Below are 15,740 nucleotides of genomic sequence, written 5' to 3' on the forward strand. Positions count from 1 at the left end.
AGCACAGAAGGAGGCCATTTCGGCCCATCGTGTCCGCACCAGCCAACAAAGAGCCACACGGCTCTCGGTCAGCAGCCCTGAAGGTTACATATAAACCTATGAACAATGAACAATGGCGGAAACCAGTCCGCCTCACACAACTGCGACACCCTTGCACGGAAACATTCTACACTCCACCGCAACAGGAGCCATGCGATCTCCTGGGAGAGGCAAAAAAAGATAAAACCCAGGCCAATTGGGGGGAAAAAATCTGGGAAAATTCCTCTCCAACCCATCCAAGCAATCAAAACTAGTCCAGGAGATCACCTGGCCGTATTTGATTACCTGCAGTATTTACCGTCTTCTGCACCAGCCAATAAGAGGTTATCCAGTCTAATCCTACTTACCAGCTCTAGGCCCGTAACCCATCCAAGCACCTTTTAAATATGGTGATGGTTTCTGCATCCACCACACTTCCAGGCAGAGTTCCAGACCCCTACAACCCTCTGCGTGAAGAAGCCTCTCCTCAAATCCCCTCTGAACCTTCCACCAACCACCTTAAAACTATGTCCCCTAGTAATTGACCACTCCACCAAGGGAAATGGGCCCTTGCTATCCACTATATCCAGGCCCCTCAAAATGTTATATACCTCAAGGAATCTTCTCAGCCTCCTCTGTTCCAAGCAGTTACACCAGCAAGTCAGCCCCATCAGGAGGAGAGAAAACCTGGGGCAAAAACTTTTACTGATCTGGGACGCACTGAAGTGGGAAGTGTATTCTGCAATACTGGCAGAACGCATTGGCTGGATTTATCTTTCCTGACAATGCACCACATACTCAGTCAGAAGTAAATATGCTACAATTCAACTAAGAGTAGGGCTAATTGTAAAATGTTAATGTATTTTTGTTTGTACATTGTACACAAACAATTTTGTCCACTGATATTTTAATTTTGCATTTCAGCTCAGAATCTGTGCTCTAAATGGCTTACCTCAGTGAGCCCCTTGATCTTTAGGTATCCACAGAGAAAGGAGTTTTCCATGTCAACGTGCTACAGAAATAAACAAATGCGTTAGTTAGGATTTGATTTGTTTGCATTTAACAATTCGAGCCATGGAAAGTTATTTAGGTGGAGGAAAGGGGTGAGGAGAAATTTCTTTATGCAGAGGTATTAGGAGCATGGAACATTTTGTCACAGGTAGCGGTTGAAACTGAGACCATTGCATTCATTAAGGGAAAATTGGATAAATATTTGAAATTGAGTAAGAAACAGGGTTATGGGGACAGCAGGGAGCAATGGGATGTGTTTTGGCCTACACAGGCATGATGGACAGAACGACCTCCTACAGCAACTATGTGACTGATCATCAATGATGATCAACAGCAGTGGAATTTTTGATGATCTCGCTCGCAGATGCTGAACTATACCTGGGGACAATTCCACATTCATCGGCTCAGATTGTTTGCACCACCAGTACAGAGAAATACATAGCAGTTACAACATGGAAACAGGCCATTTGGCCCAACCAGTCATGTGTCAGTGTTTACCCTCCACACAAGCAAATAGTTCTAATCACATTTAGCCCCCCCTGTTCCCATATCCCTCTATCCCCTTTTCCAATCTAATCTGGAATGATGACAGTTTCTGCCTCAACCACTAATCCTGTGAATCCCATTGTCTCACAACTTTGTGAAGATGCTTTTCCTCCTGCTCTTCTAAATCACTTGCATTTAATCCCATCCCTTCATAATTTTAGGCATTATTATACTGTCTCGTAATCTGCAATGTTCTAACGCAATTTTCAAGTCTTTCTTAGTTCTTGTATTTCCTCATAGCAAGCAACGACCTGACATACTTGTGTTGCATCCTCTCCAAAGCCTCAACATCCTGGTTTTAGCCACTATGGCATCCACAGAGGAAACTCCATCACAGTGGATAATGCTTCTACTCGAAGCTTAACAGCTAATCATCCTTTATCCTGTTGTAAACTTAAATAGAAACATAGAAATTTACAGCACAGAAGGAGGCCATTTCGGCCCATGGTGTCTGCGCCGGCCAACAAAGAGCCCCACGGCCCTTCGTCAGCAGCCCTAAAGGTTATATACAAACCCATGAATAACGGAAAGGCAAAGAGCAACCAGTCCGCCCCACGCCACTGCAACACCCCTTATATTAAAAACATCTACACTCCACCCCAACTGCAGCCATGTGATCTCCTGGGAGAGGCAAAAACCAGATGCACAAATAAATTCCACAGTTCTGTAATATATGCACTGGTGAGCATGCTCACAGGTTTGTACAGCTGTTGAGTTGGAAGTGGCTTAGCCAGTCACACGATGTTCCCAAGACTCAATAAAACCCCAGCCAGTTGGGTTCAGGGTATCCACGATGAGGCAGGTGGTTGTGAGCCTGGTGGATGAACTGTAATGTGTAGTGTGATTGTTTAACCTTTGCTAATAAACCTCTTCTTCTTGGGTAGTCCCTTGGAGTCAAGGATGACTTGCTTCCACACTAAAAATATATGAGTTCAGGTGGCTGATGAGTCTGATACGGAACCTACAGTCTCTATCACAGGTGGGGTAGATGGTGGTTGAAGGGATGGATGGGTGGGGTGCTGGAATTGTTACGCACTCCTTCCGCTTGGCCTCCGCGTGCTCCCAGCAAAGAGACTCGCGGTATTTGGCACCTTCCTGGATGCTTCTCTGCCACTTTGAGCAGTCTTGGGCCAGGGATTCCCAGGTGTCAGTGAGGATTTGCATTTTTCAAGGAGGCTTCGAGTGTGTCCTTGAAGCATTTCCTCTGCCCACCCGGGGTTCACTTGCCGTGTCGGAGCTCCGAGTAGAGCGCCTATTTTGGGAGTATCGTATCAGACATATAGACGATGTGGCCCGTCCATCCACAGTGACACCTGGGAATCCCCGGCCCAAGACCGCTCAAAGTGGAGAAGAAGCATCCAACACCGAGTCTCTTCGCCAGGAGCAAGCGGAGAACAAGCACAAACAGCGGAAGGGGCACACGACAACCCAGGCACTCCACCCACTGTCTGCCCCACCTGTGACAGAGACTGTAGGCCTGCATTGGACTCATCAGTCACCTGAGAACTCATTTTTAGTGAGGAAGCAAGTCATCCTCGACTCCGAAAGACTGCCTAAGAAGAAATTGTTCATAATTGGATCTCACTAGAAGTCAAATGGGTACATTTATTAACAAAGGCCTTGAAATGGATTTGGTGTTTGCCACTGGGATCAATTGGTCATGGCACAAGACTAACAACCCAGAGATTACAAGTTCAAATCCTCCATTGCAACTTCTCAAATTGAATTTATGGCTATCAAAACAAGCTCAATTGTTGTAAAAATCTAACCAATGTCCTACAGGAATGGGAACCTGCCACTCTTACTCAGTCTGGCCAACATCCACACAATGGAGTTAGCTCTTAATCCCCTTAGAGCAAGGCGCTCAGTTGTACAAACAATTGCTTCAAATAGAAGGCCTATTTATTCAGGGCTGTGAGGGATGGGTAATAAATACAGCCTTGCATCACCCACATCCTGAGAATAAAATAATGCCTGTGGTACACATAATGTAACAGCCCCAAAAGAGGACAGAGTCTGAAGGCGCACAGCTACAGGATTTACAAGCTCTTTTGAGCAGTTTCAATAAACTATGTACTGTAACTACATAGAAATCTGCAAAAACAGAGCTTCTGGCAAGGAGGCACAATGCAGTAAATGAGTCAAGGAGGCCTGCAAACCACAAGAACAAAAGCTTCAGCAATTTGTAATGTTGTCAATACCATTTGGTTCAACTACTATCTTGTACTAGCCAGCTAGGGTTATTCTTTATATTTGCACTCTCGTAATTTTTGCTGTTTTAAGTAACTTCATTACAATGTCAAGCTGTGGCAAAGGAGACGCAATAAAAGTTGCTGCAAATGACAAAAGATAAAGGTAATAAAAAGGAGTGACATCAGTGAAGGTCTGTAAAATGATATGACTTCCTTTTAAATTGGGAAACCTAGGAGAGGCCAGGGCCCCACCACCAAAACTTAAAACAGGAGCCAAATAAACATGTGGTTAGGCACTCCGAGTTCAGGGTTTTAAAAGGTTGTAGTCTGCAGGAAGAAGGGAGAACAGAGTTTTGATATTAGCACTGGGATAGTCAAATGCAAGAGAAATTTATGTAAAATTAAATTATTTAAAAATAAGAATTGACAGTTTTTCACTTTTGACATGCAAGCATTTGCAGATTGAGAGTTAGATCCAGAGTAAATGTCCTCCCACTGTCCTAAAACTCACAGGGGCATTCCCTCACCCATCTAACATCTCCATTTCCCACACAAGACAACAAGGGGGCCTCAATGAAGCGAGATTGCTAACTTGGGAAAAGACATTTATATATTGATTTGAAATGAAATTGCTGTCACTTATCCTTCACACACCACAAAGCTTTGAGTCAGGGCAAATGTAGTTCACAAACAGGTCAGTGTGGATAAACTGCTTAAATTCCCAGCTTGATACAGGGCAACAGACCAAAATATCAGCAATCCCAGCTTCACCTCACACAGAAACAAGAGTGTACAGGGTGGCGGACTGGAAAAAAGCTTGTGGTCGCAGACTTTTCAATTATCACATAGGAGCATATCCCAGATTTCACTAGATGAAATTGGTGACAATTACTGCAGGTAGTTTACAGCCTCGGTCCAAGGTGAGTATAGAGCTCAGCCAGGGTAGTACAGGCCCTCCAAATGAGTTCTGCACCTTGGGCAAGGGAGGGGGAATCATCCAGCTTTCCACTTCAGAGACCAGTGCTGGAAGCATGCATGTGTAAATATCAAATATGGTCAGGATCAGGCTCAGTTGTGATGCCCTCCATGGTTGAACAGCCTGTCAACAATCACGGTCTAGAGTCACATGTTAAGAAGGGCTACTTAAGTGCTGTACTCAAGGGCAGCGAGTAGCTGTGAAACCGTACTTTATCAGAAATCAACACCTTTAGGTGAAAATAGCAGCTTGGTGACTGGAAACTTGGGTATTATGTTTGCATTGTCGGATGAAGAAAAGCCAAAGGAGTGCCACAAGTCTGAGATCCTGAATGAGTTTGAGGAGATTGTACAATGATTTTGAATATCAATAGTGAAGAGGTAGAGGAAGAGCAGGTAAAATGACTTGAGTTTGTTCTTGTCCTAAAGGAATTATATTGGATATACGGCTCAGGAACAGGCCATTCAGCCCAACCTGTCCATGCCGGCGTTTATGCTCCACTCGAGCCTCCTCCCGTCTTTCCTCATCTAAATCTATCAGCATAACCCTCTATTCCCTTCTCCTTCATATGCTTGTCCAGCCTCCCCTTAAATGCATCGATACTATTCACTTCAACCACTCCCTGTGGCAGCGAGTTCCACATTCTCACCACTCTTTAGGTAAAGAATTTTCTTCTGAATTCCCCATTTGATTTCTTGATGACTATCTTATATTGATAGCCTCTAGTTGTGCTAATCCCCACGTGGAAACACTGTCTACGCTATTAAAACCTTTCAAAATTTTAAAGACCACTATGAGGCCACCGCTCGGCCTTGTCTTTTCAAAAGAAAAGAAACTCAGCCTGCTCATCCTTTCTTGATCGGTATACCCTCCAACAGTGACCAGTATTGATAAAAATAGATTGAAACAATTTATCAAGTTTTCATGAAGACCATATCTCCTTAGGAGAAGCACAGTGAGGCAGATTGTAACAAAGGAGGCAGTCAGTGAGGATACACAGCTTTCATGAATGACATGATGTGTGCTGGTCCAGTTTGGGAGTGACTGCACATCTGATTTTCTTTCTTTGTAGACACATTTTGGCTCCACTGGGAACCTCCCTACAAGGTGAATTCCAGGCACAAATTCATTCTACCCCTCTATAACACAGCACATTGAACCTCTAAACAGTCACGTCAAAACTCAGTGCAGGGATGTCCAACCCTGACCATACGTAGCCAGCAAAGCCAAAGCAACTCCCTTTTATTTGGATTTACATCTCTTACTTGCTGGCTTGTCCGATTTGAATTTTAAAAACCTTGGCAAGGATTGTTTGTGACGCTGTTGCTTCACTGGTGGTTAAGTCTTAAATCAGAACACCAAGATCTCCAAATATACAAAAATACTAAGAACATGGATTTAATTTGTAGACAAAAGTGCAGCAGATGGCTAGTTTTAAATCTCTACTGGTACCAGACCAATAATAAAGTGATTTACATGATACATATTATTCACTCCTGAATCTTTCTGGCTAATCTTAAAGCATTATTTTTTTTGCATCAATCACTGCAACTTACATGAATGTGCTGGAGAGCTCTGCATTCATAGTGAAGAAATTATAAAATACATTACTTACATTGAGTATTCTGATGTGTATTCACCCAAATTATTATAGAGAGACTGGGGCCAGGCCACCCCCCCTCCCCCTCCCCCCGCAGGGCCATGACCACCACCCCCCCTCCCCCCGCAGGGCCAGGTCACCCCCCCCCCCCCCCCCCCCCCCCCCCGCAGGTCCAGGACCACCCCCCCACCCACGGCCATGACCACCACCCCCCCTCCCCCCGCAGGGCCAGGTCACCCACCCCCCCCCCCCCCCCCCCCCCCCGCAGGTTCAGGACCACCCCCCCACCCACCCCCGCAGGGCCATGACCACCACCCCCTCCCCCCGCAGGGCCATGACCACCACCCCCCCTCCCCCCGCAGGGCCAGGCCACCCACCCCCCCCTCCCCCCGCAGGGCCAGGCCACCCCCCCCCCCCCCCGCAGGGCCAGGACCACCCCCCCCCCCCCAGATGAACTACAACTCATTCAAACCTCTGTTACCTGCATCCCATCATGCAACAAGTCTTTCCCTATTATCCTGGAAAACCTCCACTAGCTCGCCAATGATACAATTCAAAGCAATGATGGTTCCCACCCTCTGCAACCTCCACCAGTCCTACATTACGGGCTCTCACAGCACAGCCTTCAGCCATGTGGAGCCCTGTCCTGAAACCCCGCCAACTTGCAACCGTTCTCCCTCAATCAAAAGCTTCTTTAAGACCTACCTCTGACATCTGTTCATATCCCTGTTTGTCCCATCACTGCTCCATCTGTGTGAAGTACCTTGGAATGTCTTACTATTGCAGAGGCCTTGTTTAAATGCTGCTTCTTGTTTCTGATGGCACCAGATCCCAGATGCTGCAAAAATCACCCATTTATAGTGTAGAGTAGATTCCACAGCATCAGCCCACCCATACTCAACAGGTGAAGGTGGACTGCATGCCCCAAACTGTCCATAGAATGGTTTTTTGTTCCATGCTGTAATGATTCGGCCCGTCGAGCCCCTGCCGGCTCTGTACAAGAGCCAGTCCCACTCCCCCGCCCTTTCCCGTAGCCCTGCAATGTAATTCTCCAGTCCTCTGGCATCACCCCCCCATATTGAAGGAGGATTCTTCCTTTACTATGTCTATGGGAGCATCCTCTTTGTCTGCTTCAACAGACATTGATTGGTTTAGCCTGCTGTCAGCTATCAAAGACATGAGTACTTATTATGGAGGTAATGCCTCCTCGAGCGTTATCAGTAAACAACCTCTGTTGGTCTGTCATGGACATTCCATAGGCAGCAAGTCTGGCTTGTTTACTTACCTGCCTGCAATGTTCTCAAAGTTGACACATCTGGTTTACAAATCCCTCCATGGTACAGGAAATGCACCTTACATTGGAGTTAAAAGGGCAGAAAATAGAAAGACATTGGAATAATAACTTCAGTGGCAGATACAGGCATTGGTCAACCACAGAAAATAAACCACAATAATTCCAAGCATCTAATTGATAAACACCATCAATGAGTGGGTTATGCCACTTGAAGTTTAGTGTCTATTAAACAGCCACTTTCTGATTTGATCCCTTTATACACGCAGACAAGCAAAACTCATCCCACTGGCCAAGTTAAAAATTAAATTCAAACTTCTTTTTGCTGATTTAGATCTGACTTCAGGGTCTATTTAGTGAAGTAATGCAAAATAAACATGTTATATGTATGTATGTCTGACTTGAATGAGTTACCACATTCAATAGTTTGGCAAGATTTACCTGCAACACCAGAGATCCACTGTACACACCAAGCAGCAGGGTAAACCTACACATATCCTCAAATGCACCAAGATCGCCAGTAGTGCAGCCCTACTAATAAAAAACACAACCAGATTCTGACAAAAGCTCAGAGACCGGAAATATTAACTCTCCCTTCCTCTCGCCACAGATGTTGCCTGACCAGATATTGATTTTCAGCATCTGCAGTATTTTGCTTTTTGTTTTAGTGTTTAATTTACTGTCATTTATCTTCCAGGAATATTCACTTTGAAGTTCTGCTCTTCCCTTTGATGTGATTTTTGTTTATCTCTTGTACCCGAATCACCTTCGTTGTTATCTGTTTCCTATCTTTTGTTCCTTAAAACGGGAGTTCACAGCCACATATCTTTTCTCAGCTACTGACTCTGGCTCGGATTTACTCCACATGGATTCGAGCTTAAATGCTACCCTTTCTGTTTCATATCCACACATGATCTGTCAACTTTGGTAATATTGTTACTCTAATGGGAACAGTAGCATAGTGGTTAAACTGCGGGACTAGTAATGCAGAGACCTGGACTAATAATCCCGAGACGCAAGTTCAAATCCCACCGTGGCAGCTGAGGAAATAAAATTCAGTTAATTAAATAAATCTGGATTAAAAAGTTAGTGTCAGTTATGGTGACCATGAAACTACTGGATTATCGTTAAAAACCCATCTAGTTCACTAATGTCCTTTAGGGAAGGAAATCCTTATCCGGTCAGGCCTATATGTGACTCCAGACCTACAGCAATGTGGTTGACTCTTAACTGCCCCCTGAAATGGCCCAGCGAGACACTCAGTTGTAAGAAACTGCTACAAGAAACAATAATAAGAATAAAACCGGACGGTTTGTTCAGAGTTTCTGCCACCTCCATGTTCCCCATTACTCGTTCCCCATTCTCGTCCTCCAAGGGACCAACATTTACTTTAGCCACTCTTTTCCTTTTTATATACCTATAGAAACTTTTGCTATCTGTTTTTATATTTTGTGCTAGTTTACTTTCATAGTCTATCTTCCCTTTCTTAATCATTTTTTTAGTCATTCTTTGCTGGCTTTTAAAAGCTTCCTAGTCTTCTGTTCTCCCACTAGTTTTGGCCAGTTTTTATGCCCTTGTTTTTAAATTGGATACTGTCCTTTATTTCTTTAGTTAGCCATGGATGGCTATCTTTTCTCTTACACTCTTTACTCCTTACTGGAATATACTTTTCTTGAGAGTTGTGAAATATCTCCTTAAATGTACACACACCACTGTTCATCAACCGTCCTACACTTTAATCTATCTTCCCAGACCACTTTAGCCAACTCTGCCCTCATACCTTCATAGTCTCCTTTATTTAAGCTTAGTACGCTGGTTAGAGATCCAACTTTCTCACCCTCCATCTGAATTTGAAATTCAATCATGCTATGATCACTCATACCAAGGGGATCCTTTACCAGGACATTATTTATTAATCCTGTCTCATTATAAGGACCAGCCTGCCCCCTGGTTGGTTCTGTTACATACTGATCAAGGAACCATCCCTTATGCACTCTATGAACTCCTTCTCAAGGCTGCCCTGACCAATTTGATTTGTCCAGTCAATATGGAGTTAAAATCACCCATGATTATTGCTATTTCCTTTTTACAAGCCCCCACTATTTCCTGGTTTATACTCTGACCAACAGAGTTGCTACTGTTACGGGGCCTATAGACTATGCCCACCAGCGACTTTTTCCCCTTATTATTCCTTAACTCCACCCAAACTGTTTCAACATCCTGATCATTTGAGCCAATATCGTTTCTCACTGTTGCAGTGATTCCATCCTTTATCAATAGAACTATCCGTGAGTAAGTGCCACTTGATAGCATTGTTGATGACACCTTCCATCACTTTGCTGATGATTGAGAGTAGACTGATGGAGCAGTAATTGGCCGGATTGGATCGGCCCTGCTTTTTGTGGACAGGAATACCTGGGCAGCTTTCCACATTGTTGGACAGGACATACCCAGGGATGGTAACATTGGCTGAAAGGTGTAATTCTGTGAGTATGACTGTCAGGCTTTTGCTTGACTAGTCTGTGGGACAACTCTCCCAATTTTGGTACAAGTTCCCAGATGTTAGTGAGGGATTGACTGGGCTGAGTGTGCCGTTGTCTTGACCGAAGCTGGTGCCGAGGTCGATGCCTCAGAAGGCTGTGGAGGCCAGGTCACTGAATATATTTAAGAGGGAGATTGATAAATTTCCAGAAACAAAAGGCATCAAGGGGGATGGGGAAAAAGATGTTGAGATAGAGGATCAGCCACATGATCATATTGAATGGTGGTGCAGACTCGAAGGGCCGAATGGCCTACTACTGCTCGATGTTTCTATGCAGGATCTTTACAGTAGAGGACACTGATAATATTCCGACAGTGGATAGTCGAGGGGCTTGGGGGGTGGGAGGAACTTAACACAATCACAATCACTAAGGAGGTGGTACTCAGTAAGATAATGGGACAAAAGGCAGATAAATCCCCTGGACCTGATGGCTTTCATCCTAGGGTCTTAAGTAGCAGCAGGGATTGTGGATGCATTGGTTGTAATTTACCAAAATTCCCTGGATTCTGGAGGTCCCAGCAGATTGGAAAACTGCAAATGTAACACCCCTATTTAAAAAAGGAGGCAGACGAAAAGCAGAAAACTATAGGCTAGTTAACCTAATATCTGTGGTTGGGAAAATGTTGGAGTCCATTATTAAAGAAGTTGTAGCAGGACATTTGGAAAAGCATAATTTGGTCAGGCAGAGTCAGCATGGATTTATGAAGGGGAAGTCATGTTTGACAAATTTGCTGGAATTCTTTGAGCATGTAACGAACAGGGTGGATAAAGAGGAACCAGTGGATGTGGTGTATTTGGATCTCCGGAAGGCATTTGACAAGGTGCCACATAAAAGGTTGCTGCACAAGATAAAAGTTCACAGGGTTGGGGGTTATATATTAGCATGGATAGAGGATTGGCTAACTAAGAGAGAACAGAGTCGGGATAAATGGTTCATTCTCGGGTTGGCAATCAGTAACTAGTGGGGTGCCACAGGGATAAGTGCTGGGACCCCAACTATTTACAATCTATATTAATGACTTGGAAGAAGGGACCGAGTGTAACGTAGCCAAGTTTGCTGGCGATACAAAGATGGGAGAAAAAGCAATGTGTGAGGAGGACACAAAAAATCTGCAAAAGGACATAGACAGGCTAAGTGAGTGGGCAAAAATTTGGCAGATGGAGTATAATGTTGGAAAGTGTGAAGTTATGCACTTTGGCAGAAAAAAATCAGAGCAAATTATTATTTAAAGAAGAAAAATTGCCAAGTGCTACAGTACAGCGGGACCTGGGGGTACTTGTGCATAAATCACGAAAGGTTAGTAAGCAGGTACAGCAAGTGATCAGGAAGGCCAATGGTATCTTGGCCTTTATCGCAAAGGGGATGGAGTATAAAAGCAGGGAAGTCTTGCTACAGTTATACAGGGTATTGGTGAGGCCACACCTGGAATACTGCGTACAGTTTTGGTTTTCATATTTACGAAAGGATTTTCTTGCTTTGTAGGCAGTTGAGAAGGCTCACTAGGTTGATTCCGGAGATGAGGGGATTGACTTATGAGGAAAGGTTGAGTAGGTTGGGCCTCTACTCATTGGAATTCAGAAGAATGAGAGGTGATCTTATCGGAACGTATAAGATTATGAGGGGGCTTGATAAGGTGGATGCAGAGAGGCTGTTTCCACTAATAGGGGAGACTAAAACTTGGGGACATAGTCTTAGATTAAGGGGCCGCCCATTTAAAACTGAGATGAGGAGCAAATCTGTGAAATTCGCTGCCTCAGAGAACTGTGGAAGCTGGGGCATTGAATAAATTTAAGACAGAGATAGACAGTTTCTTAACTGATAAGGGAACAAGGGGTTATGGGGAGTGGGCAGGGAAGTGGACCCGAGTCCATGATCGGATCAGCCATGATCGTATTAAATGGCGGAGCAGGCTCGAGGGGCTGTATGGCCTACTCCTGCTCCTATTTCTTGTAAAAACATTAATCAAGATAGGGTGTGAATGGCGGAATAATGACCAGCTGCCATTAGGGACAAGGAGAAAAAAGGAAACCGGTTCGGTGCGGGGGTGAGAATTGGTAGTGGTTACGCTCTGAAATTGTTGAACTCGATGTTGAGTCCAGGAGACTGCAAAGTGCCTAAACGAAAGATGAGAAGGTGCTGTTCCTCGAGCTTGCGTTGAGCTTCGGTGGAACAGTGTAGGAGACCAAGGACGGGGAGGTCAGAGTGGGATTGAAGTGACAGGCGACCGGAAGCTCGGGGTCACACTTACGGACTGAACGGAGTTCCGCAAAGTGGTCACTCAATCTATGCTTGGTCTCCCCAATGTAGAGACCACCACATTGTGAGCAGCGAATACACTATACTAAATTGAAAGAAGTAAAGTAAATCGCTGCTTCACCTGGGAGGAGTGTTTGGGGCCCTGGACATTGGGAAGGGAGGAGGTAAAAGGTGCTGCATCTCCTGCACTTGCACGGGAAGGGGAGGGGATGCTGGGGGTGACTGCGGAATGGACCAGGGTGTCGCGGAGGGAGCGGACCCTACGGAATGCTGAGGGGGGAGGGGAGGGGAGGGGAAGATGTGATTGGTGGTGGGATCACGTTGGAGGTGACGGAAATGGCGGAGGATGATCCGTTGAATGTGGAGGCTGGTGGGGTGAAAGGTGAGGACAAGGGGAACCCTGTCGTGGTACTGAGAGAGGGGAAGGGGCGAGAGCAGAAGTGCAGGAAATAGAACGGACATGGTCGAGGGCCATGTCAACCATGGCAGAGGGGAATCCTCTGTTGAGAAAAAGGAAGACATGTCAGAGGCACTAGTGTGAAAGGTGGCGTCATCAGAGCAGATGCAATGGAGAAACTGGGGAGAATGGAATGGAGTCCTTCCAGGATCCGGGGTGGGAAGAAGTGTAGTCCAGGTTGCTTTGGGAGTCAGTGGGCTTATAGTGGATACTTCAAACCCACCCTTTCCCTCAACGACTATCTGTCCCACTTGTGACTCTCGTATTGGACTATTCAGCCACCTAATTTTTTTTTTAAATAGTGGAAGCAAGTCTTCCTCGATTCCGAGGGACTGTCTATGATGATGATCTGTGGATACTGGTTGAAAGCCTATCCCCAGAAATGAAGACGGAGAAGTCAAAAGCCTATCCCCATTCCGCCATTCACACCCTATCTTGACTAATGTTTTTCTAACTTCTGTCATTACCATTTCAATTTGGCCCATCATTTCTTATCTCTCTAATCTCTCCTGCCTTCCACCCTATCACAGACCTTCCTTTTTGGTCTTTCTTCCACTCCTTTCAGTGCTCGTTAAGAATCCGTTCTTTCCGAACATTCTCCAGTTCTGATGAAGGGTCGTTGACCCAAAATGTTACCTCTGCTTTCTCTCCACTATCCTCTCATTGTTTACTGTATTTCTGAGTTTCATATCATATCCAAACTTTGAAATTATATCCTGTATCTCCAAATCTAGGTCATTAATATATATCAGAAAGAGTCACAGTCCTCATATTGACCCCTGGGGAACACCTCTTCCCTCCAATCTGGAAAAACAACCTTTCACCGCGGCCCTCTGTCCCTTAGCTAATGTTGTATCCACGTGGCCACTGTCCCTTTAATCCCGTGGGCTTTAATTCTGCAAACAACACTATTATGCGGTTCTTTGTCAAACATCTTTTGAAAGTTCACATACACATCAACCGCACTACCCTCATCAACCCTCTCCATTACTTCAAAGAACTCAATCAAGTTAGTCAAATACGATATGCCTTTAACAAATCCGCACTGACATTCATTAGCTCATACTTTTCCAAATGCCAATTCATTTTGTCCTGGACTACACAGGATATACGGCACAGAAACAGGCCATTCGGCCAAACCAGTCCATGCCGGCGTTTATGCTCCACTCGAGCCTCCTCCTGTACTTCCTCATCTAACTCTATCAGCATAACCCTCTAATCCTTTCTCCCGTAGCTTATCTAGCTTCCCTTTAAAGGATCTATATTTTTGCCCGAGTTCCACATTCTCACCACTCTCTGGGTAAAGAAGTTTCTTCTGAATTTCCTATTTGATTTCTTGGTGAAGGTCTTATATTGATGGCCTTTAGTTTTGCCCTTCCCCACAAGTGGAAACACTCTCTGGGTGTTTACTCTAGGCAAAACCTTTCATAATTTTGAAGACCTCTATTAGGTCACCCCTCAACCTCCTTTTTTCAAGAGAGATAAAGGCCCAGCCTGTTCATCCTTTCCTGATCGGTATAACTGAGAAACAAGTAGATGTAATCCTGTACACCTAGTGTATCAACATAAGGAATAGGAACAGGAGTCGGCCATTTGGCCCCTCGGGCCTGCTCCACATTTAATAACATCTTATGAAATCATTAGCATCCTAAATAATATAACCATCGAGTCCAGTATTGTCAATGGCATAATCTGCATGGAAACAATAGTCGAGTCAAAATATAAAACTCCATCAGCTATGGATTATTGTCTCTAAACATTTCCCCATCGATGTTGGGCTAACTGGCCTGTAGATGCGGGATTTAAACAGGGGTGTAAAATTTTCAACAGGGGTTTTACAGTGACAAGCATATAAGCAGGCACGTAGATGTTCAAGTGATTTTGCTACGCCCACCCTTAGAGAGGCAATGGTCTGTACACACTTGAAAGTGAAGGCAAGGTACATACTCCATACGTGAGATAGTGGTGACAGACATATCAGCAGAGCCACACAGTGAGACAGCAATATCAGAGGAAATTTGCAGTGCATATTCGTACAGTTGTGAAGAGAGGGATTGAGAGAGACAGACAGAAATGTTAGATCAAGGTTGATGTGCACATTTCTACTGACAGAACCAACAGTGACACCAATACCGATACTGGAAGAGCTATAAAAAAAAGTGATACAAAGAACGTATTAAGTATAAAAAGGAATTTTAAAAACTTGCAAGGGATATCAAAACTGAACAGTAAACATTTTTATAAATATATTGTGAAAAAGACTGGTAATGGGGATTGTGCACCCATTATAGAAAGACACAGGAGACACTGCAATTGACAATAAGGACATGGCAGGTTGTTAAATGAGGACTTGTATCCGTCTTTACAGGAGAGGAAGAGGATAAAGAAAACAGCGTTACAAGGGAAACTAAAAATAAGTCAGTCAATACAAATAAAAAAGGTAATGAAGAAAATAATGGGACAAATAATGAGACAAATCTCCAGGACCTGATGGTTTTCACTCATGGGTATTAAAAGAAATTGTCAATGCGTTGAAATCGTTTTCCAAAGCTCGTACCATTGGATTGAAAAGTTGCAGATGTCACTCCATTATTTAAGAAAGGAGGGAAGGAAACTACAGTGACTGAGCACTTGGACAAGCATGAGCTGATCAGAGAGGAAGAATGGATTTGAAACACAGGTCACATCTGACTAATTTAGTTGAATTTTTTTTTGAGGTCAGTAACGTGATGGGCAAGACGGTGTCTATGGATGTTGCCTATATGGAACTCCAGGTGGCATTTGTTAAAGGGCCACACAAGGAATTATTACCAAAAATGAAAGTGTTTGGAACTGGAGGCAACCTTACAT

At 44.4% G+C, this 15,740-nt stretch overlaps 1 protein-coding gene across 2 annotated transcripts in view; it reads right to left on the bottom strand.

The window, feature by feature from the left end:
- gid4 (GID complex subunit 4 homolog) overlaps nucleotides 1-15,740 on the bottom strand; it is a 101,937-nt gene that overhangs the window by 84,736 nt on the left and 1,461 nt on the right. Inside the window, exon 2 of one of the 2 annotated variants that reach the window (XM_070901490.1) lies at nucleotides 971-1,030. The exons of the other annotated variant lie outside the window; for it this stretch is intronic. Within the exon in view, the coding sequence (XP_070757591.1) occupies nucleotides 971-1,030 (60 nt within the window). The remainder of the gene's footprint in view (nucleotides 1-970; nucleotides 1,031-15,740) is intronic. 2 annotated transcript variants of the gene reach the window in all.

The sequence above is a fragment of the Pristiophorus japonicus genome, chromosome 15 (genome assembly GCF_044704955.1).
Source record: "Pristiophorus japonicus isolate sPriJap1 chromosome 15, sPriJap1.hap1, whole genome shotgun sequence".
In the NCBI taxonomy this organism is placed as follows: domain Eukaryota; kingdom Metazoa; phylum Chordata; class Chondrichthyes; family Pristiophoridae; genus Pristiophorus; species Pristiophorus japonicus.